Source organism: Myiozetetes cayanensis, unplaced genomic scaffold (genome assembly GCF_022539395.1).
Source record: "Myiozetetes cayanensis isolate MyiCay16 unplaced genomic scaffold, myiCay2020 scf99, whole genome shotgun sequence".
NCBI lineage: Eukaryota > Metazoa > Chordata > Aves > Passeriformes > Tyrannidae > Myiozetetes > Myiozetetes cayanensis.
In genome coordinates this window covers 59,339-74,407 of record NW_026088285.1, presented here as the reverse complement: position 1 = coordinate 74,407, position 15,069 = coordinate 59,339, and the positions used below count along the sequence as shown (strand labels likewise).

Below are 15,069 nucleotides of genomic sequence, written 5' to 3'. Positions count from 1 at the left end.
CCCTCCCCAGGGTGCTGGGACCCCCCACTGCCTGAGCCTCTCCCCAGGGGTGCTGGGACCCCCACTGCCTCAGCCCTCTCCCCAGGGGTGCTGGGACCACCCAGGACCCCCCACTGCCTGAGCCCCTCCCCAGGGGAGCTGGGACCCCCCACTGCCTGAGCCCCCTCCCCAGGGGTGCTGGGACCCCCAATGCCTGGAGCCCCTCCCCAGGGGGTGCTGGGACCCCCCCAACGGCTTAAGCCCCCTCCCCAGGGGTGCTGGGACCCCCACTGCCTGAGCCCCCTCCCCAGGGGCTGCTGGGACCCCCCCACTGCCTGAGCCCCCTCCCCTGGGGTGCTGGGACCCCCACGGCCTTAGCCCCTCCCCAGGGGTGCTGGGACCCCCACTGCCTGAGCCCCTCCCCAGGGGCTGCTGGGACCCCCCCACTGCCTGAGCCCCCTCCCCAGGGTGCTGGGACCACCCAGGGACCCCCAGTGCCTGAGCCCCTCCCCAGGGGTGCTGGGACCCCCCCCACTGCCTGAGCCCCCTCCCCAGGGTACCCCAACCTTCCTTCTCTCTGGGACCCCAGCCCACCCTGCCAGGGGTCGTGATCCTCCCCCTGGGACCCCAGCCCACCCTGCCAGGGGTGCTGATCCTCCACGGGACCCCCAGACTCCTCCCCTGGGACCCCAGCCCCTCCCCAGGACCCCAGCCCCCTCCCCAGGGCTGCTAGGATCCTCCCCAGGGACCCCCAGGCCCGACCCTCCCTGCCTGCAGGACCCCCAGGGCCCACCCTGCCAGGGGCCACGCATCCTCCCCGGGTAGGACCCCCAGGGACCCCCTCCCAGGACCCCGAGCCCCCTCCCTGGGGCTGGATTCCTTCTCCCTGGGACCCCAGCCCTCCCCCAGGACCCCAGCCCCTCTCCCTGGGCTCATGATCCTCCCCTGGGACCCCAGCCCCCCCTCCCAGGACCCCAGCCCCCTCTGCCAGGGATCGCGTGATCCTCCCCCTGGGACCCCAGCCCCTCTCCCTGGGACCCCAGCCCCTCTCCCTAGGACCCCAGCCCACCCTGCCTGGGATCTTGATCCCTCCCGGGACCCCAGCCCTCCCCTGGGACCCCAGCCCCCTCCCTGGGACCCCAGCCCCCTGCCTGGGGTCGTGATCCACTCCTGGGACCCCAGACCCCCTCCCAGGACCCCAGCACCCTCTCCCCGGGTGCGTGATCCCCAGCCCACCCTGCCCAGGACCCCAGCCCCTCCCCCTGGGACCCCATTTCTGCTCCCCTAAAACCTCTCCTGGCCCTTCCTCGTTTGGGGCCGAGGAGGGAGGACCCCGGAGGGAAGGAGGGGGTTCAATTTCGAGGCCGTTTCGTTTCTTTGTCCTCTCAGTGATAAATTAAAAAATTCTCTCTCCTCACTTTGAGTCTCCCAGTTCTTGTCTCGACTCCGAGTCCTGGGGTTTAGAGGGGGGGTGGTGCCCAGCTGGGGGCAAACTGGTCCCAGTAACCCGCTCCAGAGGGCAAACTGGTCCCAGTAACCCGCTCCAGAGGGCAAACTGGTCCCAGTAACCCGCTCCACAGGGCAAACTGGTCCCAGTAACCCGCTCCAGAGGGCAAACTGGTCCCAGTAACCCGCTCCAGAGGGCAAACTGGTCCCAGCACAGCACTCCAGAGGGCAAACTGGTCCCAGTAACCCGCTCCAGAGGGCAAACTGGTCCCAGTAACCCGCTCCAGAGGGCAAACTGGTCCCAGTAACCCGCTCCAGAGGGCAAACTGGTGCCAGCACAGCGCCCCCCCCACTCCCGGTAAAGATGGCGGCGCCCAGGGCCAAGATGGCGGCGCCCATGGCCAAGATGGCGGCGCCCAGTGGCAGAAAGTGCCTCAAGCCCCGCCCCCCCCCCGCGCGGGGATTGGTCGGTGGGGCCGGAAACAGGCAAAGTTTTCCCGAGCTCCTTTTGGAGATCCCAGAACCCTTCCCGGAATTTCCTGAGGCCTTCCCGGACCCTCCCGGACCCTTCCCGGAGCAATTACCGAGCTCTTCCGGAAGTTGCCGAGCTATTCCGGAAGTTGCCGAGCTCTTCCGGAAGTTACCGAGCTGTTCCGGAAGGTGTCGAGCTGTTCCGGAAGTTCCCGAGCTATTCCGGAAGTTGCCGAGCTCTTCCGGAAGTCGCCGAGCTCTTCCGGAAGTTGCCGGGCTGCTCCGGAAGTTGCCGAGCTATTCCGGAAGGTGTCGAGCGGCTCCGGAAGTTCCCGAGCGGCTCCGGAAGTTGCCGAGCGGCTCCGGAAGTTGCCGAGCGGGCCGGCCCTCAGCGCTCGCCCCCGGCCCCGTCGGTCCCGGACCCCCCGAAACTCCCCCTAAAAAAAGGAAAAAAAAAAAAAAAACCCACAAAAAACCCCGAAGCCCCCTTAGAAAGCCCCCCCGAACCGTCGCTCCCCCCGCGCCCCCCGGGGGGGCCGGCGCCGCCCCGGCCCGGGCCCGGCAGGATGATCAAGCTGTTCTCCCTGAAGCAGCAGAAGAAGGAGGAGGAATCGGCCGGGGGCACCAAAAGCTCCAGCAAAAAGGCCTCGGCGGCGCAGCTGAGGATCCAGAAAGGTACGGAGGGGACGGACTGGGACCAGTGAGGGGCACGGGCTGGGACCAGTGAGGGGCACGGGCTGGGACCAGTGAGGGGCACGGGCTGGGACCAGTGAGGGGCACGGGCTGGGACCGGTAACGATCCCGAGGGGGGAGAGCGGCTGGGCCCAGCGGGGATCAGGGACTGGGCCCAGTTAGGCCCTGGCGGGGGGATGGGGGTGGTCCCAGTAAGGGTCAGGGACTGGGCCCAGTAAGGGTCAGATACTGGTTCCAGTAAGGGTCAGGGAATGGTTCCAGTAAGGGTCAGAGACTGGTCCCAGTAAGGGTCAGGGGCTGGTCCCAGTAAGGGTCAGATACTGGTTCCAGTAAAGGCCAGGGACTGGCCCCAGTAAGGGTCAGATACTGGTCCCAGTAAGGGTCAGATACTGGTTCCATTAAGGGTCAGATACTGGTCCCAGTAAGGGTCAGGGACTGGCCCCAGTAAGGGTCAGATACTGGTTCCATTAAGGGCCAGGGACTGGTTCCATTAAGGGTCAGGGACTGGTTCCGTTAAGGGTCAGGGACTGGTCCCAGTAAGGGTCAGATACTGGTTCCATTAAGGGTCAGATACTGAGTCCAGTAAGGGTCAGGGACTGGTCCCAGTAGAGAACAGGTGCTGGACTCAGTAAGGCTCCAGTTGGGGTCACATACTGGTCCCAGTATGAGTCACGTATTGGTGCCAGTACAGTTCCGCTGGGGGCCAGGGACTGGTCCCAGTTGGGGTCAGGGACTGGTCCCAGGAAGGGTCACACACTGGTCCCAGGAAGGGTCACACACTGGTCCCAGGAAGGGTCCCACACTGGTCCCAGTTGGGGTCCCGCACTGGTCCCAGTTGGGATCAGGCACTGGTCCCAGGAAGGGTCCCACACTGGTCCCGGTTGGGGTCACACACTGGTCCCAGCTGGGATCAGGGACTGGTCCCAGCTGGGGTCCCACACTGGTCCCAGGAAGGGTCCCACACTGGTCCCAGTTGGGGTCCCACACTGGTCCCACCTGGGGTCACAGTCTGGTCCCAGCTGGGATCAGGGACTGGTCCCAGGAAGGGTCACACACTGGTCCCAGTTGGGGTCACACACTGGTCCCAGTTGGGGTCACGCACTGGTCCCAGTTGGGGTCAGGGACTGGTCCCAGTTGGGGTCCCACACTGGTCCCAGTTGGGGTCACAGACTGGTCCCAGTTGGGGTCCCGCACTGGTCCCAGTTGGGGTCCCACACTGGTCCCAGGAAGGGTCCCACACTGGTCCCAGTTGGGGGTCACACACTGGTCCCAGTTGGGGTCACGCACTGGTCCCAGGAAGGGTCCCACACTGGTCCCGGTTGGGGTCACACACTGGTCCCAGTTGGGGTCACAGACTGGTCCCAGTTGGGGTCCCACACTGGTCCCAGGAAGGGTCCCACACTGGTCCCAGTTGGAGTCCCACACTGGTCCCAGGAAGGGTCCCACACTGGTCCCAGTTGGGGTCCCACACTGGTCCCAGTTGGGGTCCCACACTGGTCCCAGTTGGGGTCCCACACTGGTCCCAGGAAGGGTCCCACACTGGTCCCAGTTGGGGTCACACACTGGTCCCAGTTGGGGTCCCACACTGGTCCCAATGGGGACGTGTCTGTGTCCCCTCTGTCCCTGCCCCCCGTGTGTCACCTGTGTCGTGTCCCCGATGTCCCCCCCGGTGTCCCTTGGTGTCCCCAATCCCCCCCCCATGTCCCTCATCACCCCAGTATCCCCCAGTATCCCCAGTGCCCCCAGTGCCCCCAGTGCCCCCAGTGCCCCTCAAATGTCCCGGTTTGCCCCCCCAGACATCAACGAGCTCAACCTGCCCAAGACGTGCGAGATCGACTTCTCCGACCAGGACGACCTCCTGCACTTCCGGCTGCTCATCTGCCCTGACGAGGTGGGATTGGCACCCTCCTGTCACCTCTGGGTCACCTCCCTGGGTCACCTGGGTCATTCCCTGTCACCTGAGTCACCTCCTGTGTCACCTGGGTCACCTGGGTCACCTCCTGTCACCCCCTGACACCCCCTGTCACCTGGGTCACCTCCTGTCACCTGGGTCACCCCCTGAGTCACCTGGGTCACCTCCTGGGTCACCTGGGTCACCTCTGGGTCACCCCCTGTCACCTGGGTCACCTCTGGGTCACCCCTGTGTCACCTGGGTCACCCCCCTGTCACCTGGGTCACCTGAGTCACCCCTGGGTCACCTGGGTCATTCCCTGTCACCCCCCTGTCACCTGGGTCACCTCTGTCACCCCCCTGGGTCACCTGGGTCACCCCCTGGGTCACCTGGGTCACCTCCTGGCACCTGGGTCACCCCCTGTCACCTGGGTCACCTCTGGGTCACCTCCTGTCACCTGGGTCACCTCCTGTCACCTGGGTCACCCCTGGGTCACCCCCTGGGTCACCTCTGGGTCACCTCCTGTCACCTGGGTCACCCTCCTGTCACCTGGGTCACCTGGGTCACCCCCTGTCACCTGGGTCACCTCTGTGTCACCTCCCTGGGTCACCTCTGGGTCACCTGGGTCACCCCCCTGTCACCTGGGTCACCTCCTGTCACCTGGGTCACCTCCTGTCACCCCCCTGTCACCTGGGTCACCTCTGGGTCACCTGGGTCACCCCCTGGGTCACCTGGGTCATCTCTGGGTCACCTGGGTCATCCCCCTGTCACCTGGGTCACCTCCTGTCACCCCCCTGTCACCTGGGTCACCTCTGGGTCACCTGGGTCACCTCCTGTCACCTGGGTCACCTCTGAGTCACCTCCTGTCACCTGGGTCACCTCTGGGTCATCCCCTGTCACCTGGGTCACCCCTGGGTCACCTCTGGGTTACCCCCTGTGTCACCTGGGTCACCTCTGGGTCACCTGGGTCACCTCCCTGTCACCTGGGTCACCCCCTGTCACCTGGGTCACCTCCTGTCACCCCCCTGTCACCTGGGTCACCCCTGGGTCACCTCCTGTCACCCCCTGGCACCTGGGTCACCTCTGGGTCACCTGGGTCACCTCCCTGTCACCTGGGTCACCTCTGTCACCTGGGTCACCCCCTGTCACCTGGGTCACCTCTGGGTCACCTGGGTCACCTCCTGTCACCTGGGTCACCTCCCTGTCACCTGGGTCACCTCTGGGTCACCTGGGTCACCTGGGTCACCCCTGGGTCACCTCCCTGTCACCTGGGTCACCCCTGTGTCACCTGGGTCACCTCCTGTCACCTGGGTCACCTCCTGTCACCTGGGTCACCTGGGTCACCTGGGTCACCTCCGTGTCACCTGGGTCACCCTGGGTCACCCCCTGTCACCTGGGTCACCTCCTGTCACCTGGGTCACCTCCTGTCACCTGGGTCACCTGGGTCACCTGGGTCACCTCTGTGTCACCTGGGTCACCCCCCTGTCACCCCCTGTCACCTGGGTCACCCCCTGTCACCTGGGTCACCCCCTGTCACCTGGGTCACCTCTGGGTCACCTCTGGGTCACCTCTGGGTCACCCCCTGTCACCTGGGTCACCCTCCTGTCACCTGGGTCACCTGAGTCACTCCCTGTCACCCTCTGTGTCACCTGGGTCACCTCCTGTGTCACCTGGGTCACCTCCCTGTCACCTGGGTCACCTGGGTCACCTCTGGGTCACCCCTGGGTCACCTCTGGGTCACCTCTGGGTCACCTCCTGTCACCTGGGTCACCTCTGGGTCACCCCCTGTCACCTCCTGTCACCTGGGTCACCTCTGGGTCACCTCCTGTCACCTGGGTCACCTCTGTGTCACCTGGGTCACCTCTGGGTCACCCCCTGTCACCTGGGTCACCCCCTGTCACCTGGGTCACCCCCTGTCACCTGGGTCACCCCCTGTCACCTGGGTCACCTGGGTCACCTCTGGGTCACCCCTGTGTCACCTGGGTCACCTCCCAACCCCCCCAGATGTCCCCTCCCATCCCTGAGGTCCCCCGCTGTCCCCTAGCCCCCCAGATGTCCCCTCCCCCTCAAGTGACATTTTCTGTCCCTCAGGGTTTCTACAAAGGCGGCAAATTCGTCTTCAGCTTTAAGGTGAGTCCTGGGCCACCAAACCTGTCCCTGGGCCACCAGATCTGTCCCCTGGGCCACCAGACCTGTCCCCTGGGCCACCAAACCTGTCCCCTGGGCCACCAAACCTCTCCCCTGGGCCACCAACCCTGTCCCCTGGGCCACCAAACCTGTCCCCTGGGCCACCAAACCTCTCCCCTGGGCCACCAAACCTGTCCCTGGGCCACCAAACCTGTCCCCTGGGCCACCAAACCTCTCCCCTGGACACTAAGCCTCTCCCTGGGCCACCAACCCTGTCCCCTGGGCCACCAAACCTGTCCCCTGGGCCACCCAACCTGTCCCTGGGCCACCAAACTCCTCCTTTTGGCCACCAAACCTGTCCCTGGGCCACCAAACCTGTCCCCTGGGCTACCAGATCTGTCCCCTGGGCCACCAAACCCTGTCCCTGGGCCACCAACCCTGTCCCTGGGCCACCAAACCTGTCCCCTGGGCCACCCAACCTGTCCCTGGGCCACCAAACCTGTCCCTGGGCCACCCAACCTGTCCCCTGGGCCACCAAACTCCTCCTTTTGGCCACCAAACCTGTCCCTGGGCCACCAAACCTGACCCTGGGCCACCAGACCTGTCCCCTGGGCCACCAGACCTGTCCCCTGGGCCACCAACCCTGTCCCCTGGGCCACCAAACCTGTCCCTGGGCCACCCAACCTGTCCCCTGGGCCACCCAATCTGTCCCTGGGCCACCCAACCTGTCCCCTGGGCCACCAAACCCCTCCTTTTGGCCACCAAACTTCTCCCCTGGGCCACCCAACCTCTCCCCTGGGCCACCAAACCTGTCCCCTGGGCCACCAAACCTGTCCCCTGGGCCACCAAACTCCTCCTTTTGGCCACCAAACCTCTCCTTTTGGCCACCAAACCCCTCCTTTTGGCCACCAGACCTGTCCCCTGGGCCACCAACCCTGTCCCCTGGGCCACCAAACCTCTCCTTTTGGCCACCAAACTCCTCCTTTTGGCCACCAAACCCCTCCTTTTGGCCACCAAACCCCTCCTTTTGGCCACCACGCCCTGCTGGGGCCACCCTGGGTCCAGGGGGGGGCCCTGGGGGTTGGTGGCCACCAAGGAGGGACCGGTGGCCACCAAGCCCTGACTGTGGTGGCCACGTCCTCCCCCCCAGGTGGGCCAGGGGTACCCCCACGACCCCCCCAAGGTGAAGTGCGAGACGATGGTTTATCACCCCAACATCGACCTGGAGGGCAACGTGTGCCTCAACATCCTCAGGTGGGCTACCAAACGGCTCCTGGGGGCTACCAACCCATGGGGGGGCTACCAAACAGCTCCTGAGGGCTACCAAACCATGGGGGGCTACCAAACACCCCAGGGGCTACCTCAGCCCATGGGGGCTACCAAACACCCTGGGGCTACAAACCATGGGGGCTACTGAACACTCCGGGGCTACCAACCCAGGGGGGGCTACCAAACACCCCTGGGGGGCTACCAACCCAGGGGGGGCTACTGACACTCCTGAGGGCTACCAAACCATGGGGGGCTACCAAACACCCCTGGGGGGCTACCAACCCATGGTGGGCTACCAAACACCCCTGGGGGGCTACCAACCCATGGGGGGCAACGTGTGCCTCAACATCCTCAGGTGGGCTACCGAACACCCCTGGGGGGCTACCAAACACCCCTGGGGGCTACCAACCCATGGGGGGGCAACGTGTGCCTCAACATCCTCAGGTGGGCTACTGAACACCCCTGGGGGGCTACCAAACACCCCTGGGGGCTACCAACCCATGGGGGGGCTACTGAACAGCTCCTGGGGGCTACCAAACCAGGGGGGGCTACCAAACACCCCTGGGGGCTACCAACCCATGGGGGGCTACCGAACACCCCTGGGGGCTACCAACCCAGGGGGGGCTACTGAACACCCCTGGGGGCGCTAGCTCAACACCCTAGGGGGCTACCAAACACCCCTGGGGGCTACCAGCCCATGGGGGGCTACCAAACACCCCCAGGGGGCAACGTGTGCCTCAACATCCTCAGGTGGGCTACTGAACACCCCTGGGGGGCTACCAACCCATGGGGGGCTACCAAACACCCCTAGGGGTGCTAACGCATGTGCCTCAACAGCCTCAGGTGGGCTACCGAACACCCCTGGGGGGCTACCAAACACCCCTGGGGGGCTACCAACCCACAGGGGGCTACTGAACACCCCTGGGGGGCTACCAACCCATGGGGGCTACTGAACAGCTCCTGGGGGCTACCAACCCAGGGGCTACTACCCAAGCTGCCACCTGGGGCTACCAACCCCTGGGGGCTACCAACCCAGGGGGGGCTACCAAACACCCCTGGGGGGCTACCAACCCAGGGGGGGCTACCAAACACCCCTGGGGGGCTACCAACCCATGGGGGGGCAACGTGTGCCTCAACATCCTCAGGTGGGCTACCAAACACCCCTGGGGGGCTACCAACCATCCCCGGGGGGCTACCAACCACCCCTGGGGGGCTACCAACCCCTGACGTGTCCGTGTGTCCGCAGGGAGGACTGGAAGCCCGTCCTGACCATCAACTCCATCATCTACGGCCTCCAGTACCTGTTCCTGGTGAGGAGATGGGGGGGGGACACCTGGGGGACACACCTGGGGGGCACCTGGGGGCACCTGGGGGGCACCTGGGGGCACAGGACATGGGGACACCTGGGGGCACCTGGGGGCACCTGGGGGTACCTGGGGGACACACCTGGGGGCACCTGGGATATGGGGACACACCTGGGGGCACCTGGGGGGGACAGGACATGGGGACACACCTGGGACACACCTGGGGGACACCTGGGGGGGACCTGGGACACACCTGGGGACACACCTGGAACACACCTGGGGGGCACCTGGGGGGTACCTGGGGGGGACAGGACATGGGGACACACCTGGGGGGCACCTGGGGACACACCTGGGGGGTACAGGACATGGGGACACACCTGGGACACACCTGGGGACACCTGGGGGGCACCTGGGGGTATCTGGGGGACAGGACATGGGGACACACCTGGGGGCACCTGGGGGTACAAGACATGGGGACACACCTGGGGGACAGGACATGGGGACACACCTGGGGTACCTGGGCACCTGGGGGCACCTGGGGGCAACCTGGGGGACACACCTGGGGGACACACCTGGGGACACACCTGGGGGCACCTGGGGACACACCTGGGGACACACCTGGGGGGCACCTGGGGGACACCTGGGGGACAGGACATGGGGACACACCTGGGGGCACCTGGGGACACCTGGGGGACACCTGGGGGGACCTGGGGGCACCTGGGACACATGGGGGTACCTGGGACACATGGGGGGTACCTGGGGGGGACACACCTGGGGGGCACCTGGGGGGGACACCTGGGGGGCACCTGGGGGGGTACAGGACATGGGGACACACCTGGGACACACCTGGGACACACCTGGGGGGCACCTGGGGGGGACACACCTGGGGACACACCTGGGACACACCTGGGGGACAGGACATGGGGACACACCTGGGGACACACCTGGGACACACCTGGGACACACCTGGGGGGGACAGGACATGGGGACACATCTGGGGACACACCTGGGACACACCTGGGGGGTACAGGACATGGGGACACACCTGGGACACACCTGGGGACACACCTGGGACACACCTGGGGATACAGGACATGGGGACACACCTGGGGACACCTGGGACACACCTGGGGACACACCTGGGACACACCTGGGACACACCTGGGGGGGACAGGACATGGGGACACATCTGGGGACACACCTGGGACACACCTGGGGGGTACAGGACATGGGGACACACCTGGGACACACCTGGGGACACACCTGGGACACACCTGGGGATACAGGACATGGGGACACATCTGGGGACACACCTGGGGACACACCTGGGACACACCTGGGACACACCTGGGACACACCTGGGGACACACCTGGGACACACCTGGGGGACAGGACATGGGGACACACCTGGGACACACCTGGGGACACACCTGGGACACACCTGGGGATACAGGACATGGGGACACACCTGGGGACACACCTGGGACACACCTGGGGGGGACAGGACATGGGGGCACCTGGGGGGCACCTGGGGGGCACCTGGAACACACCTGGGGGGCACCTGGGGGGCACCTGGGGGGCACCTGGGGGATGAGGGGCCGGGGGGCAAGGGCAGTCAAATTTGGGGATCCCAGAGGGTGTTTTTAGGGTCGGGGGCTTGGGGTTGGGGGCCGTTAATGGGGTTTTTGGGGTCTGTTCAAGCGTTTTGGGATCTGGGGTGAGTTTTAATGGGGTTTGGGTTGGGGGTTTTTTGGGGTCCCTAGGGGCTGTTAATGGGGTTTTGGGTTGGGGGTTGTTAATGGGGTTTTGGGGTCTGTTCAAGCGTTTTTGGGATCTGGGGTGGGTTTTAATGGGGTTTTTGGGTTGGGGGCTGTTAATGGGGTTTTTGGGGTCTGGGGGGCTGTTAATGGGGTTTTGGGTCTGGGAGGGGCTGTTAATGGGGTTTTGGGTTGGGGGCCGTTAATGGGGTTTTTGGGGTCTGTTCAAGCATTTTTGGGATCTGGGGTGAGTTTTAATGGGGGTTTGGGTTGGGGGGGTTTTTTGGGGTCCCTGGGGGCTGTTAATGGGGTTTTGGGTTGGGGGGGTTGTTAATGGGGTTTTTGGGGTCTGTTCAAGCGTTTTTGGGATCTGGGGGGGGTTTTAATGGGGTTTGGGGTCTGGTGGGGGCTGTTAATGGGGTTTTTGGGATCTGGGGTGGGTTTTAATGGGGTTTTGGGTTGGGGGGGCTGTTAATGGGGTTTTTGGGGTCTGTTCAGGTATTTTTGGGATCTGGGGGGGCTGTTAATGGGGTTTTGGGTTGGGGGGGGCTGTTTTGGGGTCCCTGGGGGTTGTTAATGGGGTTTTGGGGTCTTTTCAAGCATTTTTGGGGATCTGGGGGGTGGGTTTTAATGGGGTTTTGGGTTGGGGGGGCTGTTAATGAGGTTTTGGGGTCTGTTCAAGCATTTTGGGGTCTGGGGGAGCTGTTAATGGGGTTTTGGGTTGGGGGGCTGTTAATGGGGTTTTTGGGGTCTGTTCAAGCGTTTTTGGGATCAGGGGTGGGTTTTAATGAGGTTTTTGGGGTCTGGGGGTCTGTTAATGGGGTTTTGGGTCTGGGGGGGTTGTTAATGGGTTTTTGGATTGGGGGGGGCTGTTAATGGGGTTTTTGGGGTCTGTTCAAGCGTTTTTGGGATCTGGGGGGGGTTTTAATGGGGTTTTGGCTCAGGGGGGGCTGTTTTGGGTTGGAGGGGGCTGTTAATGGGGTTTTGGGGTCTGTTCAAGCATTTTTGGGGTCTGGGGGGGTTGTTAATGGGGTTTTGGCTGAGGGGGGGCTGTTAATGGGGTTTTGGGATCTGGAGGGGCTGTTAATGGGGTTTGGGGTCTGGGGGGTTGTTAATGGGGTTTGGGCTCAGGGGGCTGTTAATGGGGTTTTGGGATCTGGAGGGGCTGTTAATGGGGTTTGGGGTCTGGGGGTTGTTAATGGGGTTTGGGCTCAGGGGGCTGTTAATGGGGTTTTGGGGTCTTTTCAAGCATTTTTGGGGATCTGGGGTGGGTTTTAATGGGGTTTTGGGATCTGGGGTGGGTTTTAATGGGGTTTGGGTTGGGGGAAGTTTTGGGGTCCCTTAGGGCTGTTAATGGGGTTTGGGGTCTGGGGGGTTGTTAATGGGGTTTGGGGTCTGGGGGGGGCTGTTAATGGGGTTTTGGGGGTCTGTTCAAGCGTTTTTGGGATCTGGGGTGGGTTTTAATGGGGTTTTTGGGTTGGGGGGGGCTGTTAATGGGATTTTGGGTTGGGGGGGTTGTTAATGGGTTTTTGGGGTCTGTTCAAGCATTTTTGGGGATCTGGGGTGTGTTTTAATGGGGTTTTGGGCTCAGGGGTGTGTTTTAATGGGGTTTTTGGGTTGTGGGGGCTGCTCATGGGGTCTGTACCCTCCTCTCTGCCCCCCTTTTCCAGGAGCCCAACCCCGAGGACCCCCTGAACAAGGAGGCTGCCGAGGTCCTGCAGAGCAACCGGCGCCTCTTCGAGCAGAACGTGCAGCGCTCGCTCCGGGGGGGCTACGTGGGGGCCACCTACTTCGAGCGCTGCCTCAAATAAACCCCTCCCCACCCCAAAAAAATCCCCTCAAAAACACCCCCGGGACCCCCACCCTGCCCCCAAAATCCCCCAAAATCCCTGACCCCACAGAGCCCCCACCGCCTCCGGGGGCTACGTGGGGGCCACTCTACTCGAGCGCTGCCTCAAATAAACCCCTCCCCACCCCAAAAATCCCCCAAAAACACCCCTGGGACCCCCAAAACCCCAAAATCCCCCAAAATCCCTGACCCCCTGGACCCCACAGAGCTCCCCCCACCCCAAAAACCCCGCTCAGGGGGCTACGTGGGGGTCACTGTGATTTTGAATAATCCCCTCCCACCCCAAAAAATCCCCTCCAAAACACCCCGGGACCCCCCAAAACCCCCAAATCCCCCCAAAATCCCTGACCCCACAGAGCCCCCCACCCCAAAAACCCCGCTCAGGGGGCTACGTGGGGTCACGGACTTTGAGTGCTGCCTCAAATAAACCCCTCCCCACCCCAAAAAATCCCCCAAAAACACCCCAGGACCCCCAAAACCCCCAAAATCCCCCAAAATCCCTGACCCCACAGAGCCCCCCACCCCAAAAACCCCGCTCCGGGGGCTACGTGGGGGTCACGGACTTTGAATAATCCCCTCCCCACACACCTCAAAAAATCCCCCAAAAACACCCCAGGACCCCCAAAATCCCCCAAAATCCCTGACCCCACAGAGCCCCCTCACCCCAAAAACCCCGCTCAGGGGGGCTACGTGGGGGCCACCTACTTCGAGCGCTGCCTCAAATAAACCCCTCCCCACCCCAAAAAAATGCCCCCAAAACACCCCTGGGACCCCAAAATCCCCCAAAATCCCTGACCCCACAGAGCCCCCCACCCCAAAAACCCCGCTCAGGGGGGCTACGTGGGAGTCACGGACTTGAGCGGTGCCTCAAATAATCCCCCTCCCACCCCAAAAAATCCCCCCAAAAACACCCCAGGACCCCCCAAAATCCCCCAAAATCCCTGACCCCACAGAGCCTCCCCACCCCAAAAACCCCGCTCAGGGGGCTACGTGGGGGTCACGGACTTTGAATAACCCCCTCCCCACCCCAAAAAATCCCCCAAAACACCCCAGGACCCCCAAAATCCCCCAAAATCCCTGACCCCACAGAGCCCCCCCCAAAAACCCCGCTCAGGGGGCTACGTGGGAGGTCACGGACTTTGAATAATCCCCCTCCCACCCCAAAAAATCCCCCCAAAAACACCCCAGGACCCCCCAAAATCCCTGACCCCACAGAGCCCCCCCAAAAACCCCGCTCAGGGGGGCTACGTGGGGGTCACGGACTTTGAGTGGTGCCTCAAATAAACCCCCTCCCCACCCCAAAAAATCCCCCAAAAACACCCCTGGGACCCCCAAAAACCCCCCAAAATTCCCTGACCCCACAGAGCCCCCCCACCCCAAAAACCCCGCTCAGGGGGCTACGTGGGAGCCACAGACTTTGAATAATCCCCCCACCCCAAAAAATCCCCCAAAAACACCCCAGGACCCCCAAAACCCCCAAAATCCCCCAAAATCTCTGACCCCACAGAGCCCCCCCAATCCCAAAATACCCCCAGGACCCCCCCCAAATTCTCCCCAGGACCTCCTGGGATGGGACCCCCACCCGGGGACCCCCAAAATTCCCACCCCACCCCCGGACCCCCTCCCTGTGGGACCCCGGGACCCCAAAATCCCCTGGGGACCCCCAAAATCCCCTGGGGACCCCCAGGACCTTCTGGGACCCCCAAAATCCCCAGGACCTCCTGGGGACCCCCAGGACCCCCAAAACCCCCCTGGGGACCCCCGAGGACCCCCAAAATCCCCCTGGGGACCCCCCAGGACCTCCTGGGGACCCCCAAAATTCCCCTGGGGACCCCCCAGGACCTCCTGGGACCCCCCATGACCCCCAAAATCCCCCTGGGGACCCCCCAGGACCTTCTGGGGACTCCCCAGGACCCCAAAAATCCCCTGGGCCCCCAGGACCCCAAAATTCCCCTATTTATTCCCCCCGGGGGTGGGGGGGGCTCCCAGTCCTGGCTCGAGCGGAGATTAAAAGAGCGAAGGGAACGAGGGCACTGGTTATACTGGTTTATACTGGTTTGTACTGGTTTATACTGGTTTATGTGTGTGGGGGGTGGTTATACTGGGGGTAGCGGGTTGTACTGGGTTATACTGGTTTATACTGGTTTATATGGGGGGTTGTGCTGGTTATACTGGGGGTAGCGGGTTGTACTGGTTTATACTGGTTTATACTGGTTTATGTGGGGGGAGGGTGGTTATACTGGGGGTAGCGGGTTGTACTGGTTTATACTGGTTTATACTGGT

General features: G+C 63.6%; 1 protein-coding gene across 8 annotated transcripts; it reads left to right on the top strand.

Moving 5' to 3' along the window:
* The first annotated feature begins 2,270 nt into the window (after nucleotides 1-2,270).
* Nucleotides 2,271-14,246, top strand: UBE2M (ubiquitin conjugating enzyme E2 M). Of its 8 annotated transcripts, none has more exons than XM_050340750.1 (7): nucleotides 2,271-2,571; nucleotides 4,386-4,480; nucleotides 6,572-6,610; nucleotides 7,758-7,861; nucleotides 9,123-9,186; nucleotides 12,608-12,775; nucleotides 14,233-14,246. In XM_050340750.1, the coding sequence occupies exons 1-6, from the start codon at nucleotides 2,463-2,465 to the stop codon at nucleotides 12,746-12,748; spliced, it is 552 nt and encodes a 183-aa protein (XP_050196707.1). In that variant the 5' UTR covers nucleotides 2,271-2,462; the 3' UTR covers nucleotides 12,749-12,775; nucleotides 14,233-14,246. The 8 variants fall into 8 exon arrangements, with proteins under 8 accessions (XP_050196707.1, XP_050196708.1, XP_050196709.1 ...); XM_050340751.1 differs by lacking the exon at nucleotides 14,233-14,246 and adding an exon at nucleotides 14,096-14,109; XM_050340752.1 differs by lacking the exon at nucleotides 14,233-14,246 and adding an exon at nucleotides 13,959-13,972.
* Nucleotides 14,247-15,069: the final 823 nt, after the last annotated feature.

Coding starts and splice junctions, on each gene's coding strand:
- UBE2M (XM_050340750.1), top strand. CDS start 2,463: ATGATCAAGCTGTTCTCCCTGAAGCAGCAGAAGAAGGAGGAGGAATCG. Junction 7,862..9,122: donor GTGTGCCTCAACATCCTCAG/GTGGGCTACCAA, acceptor GTGTGTCCGCAG/GGAGGACTGGAAGCCCGTCC. Junction 9,187..12,607: donor GCCTCCAGTACCTGTTCCTG/GTGAGGAGATGG, acceptor CCCCTTTTCCAG/GAGCCCAACCCCGAGGACCC.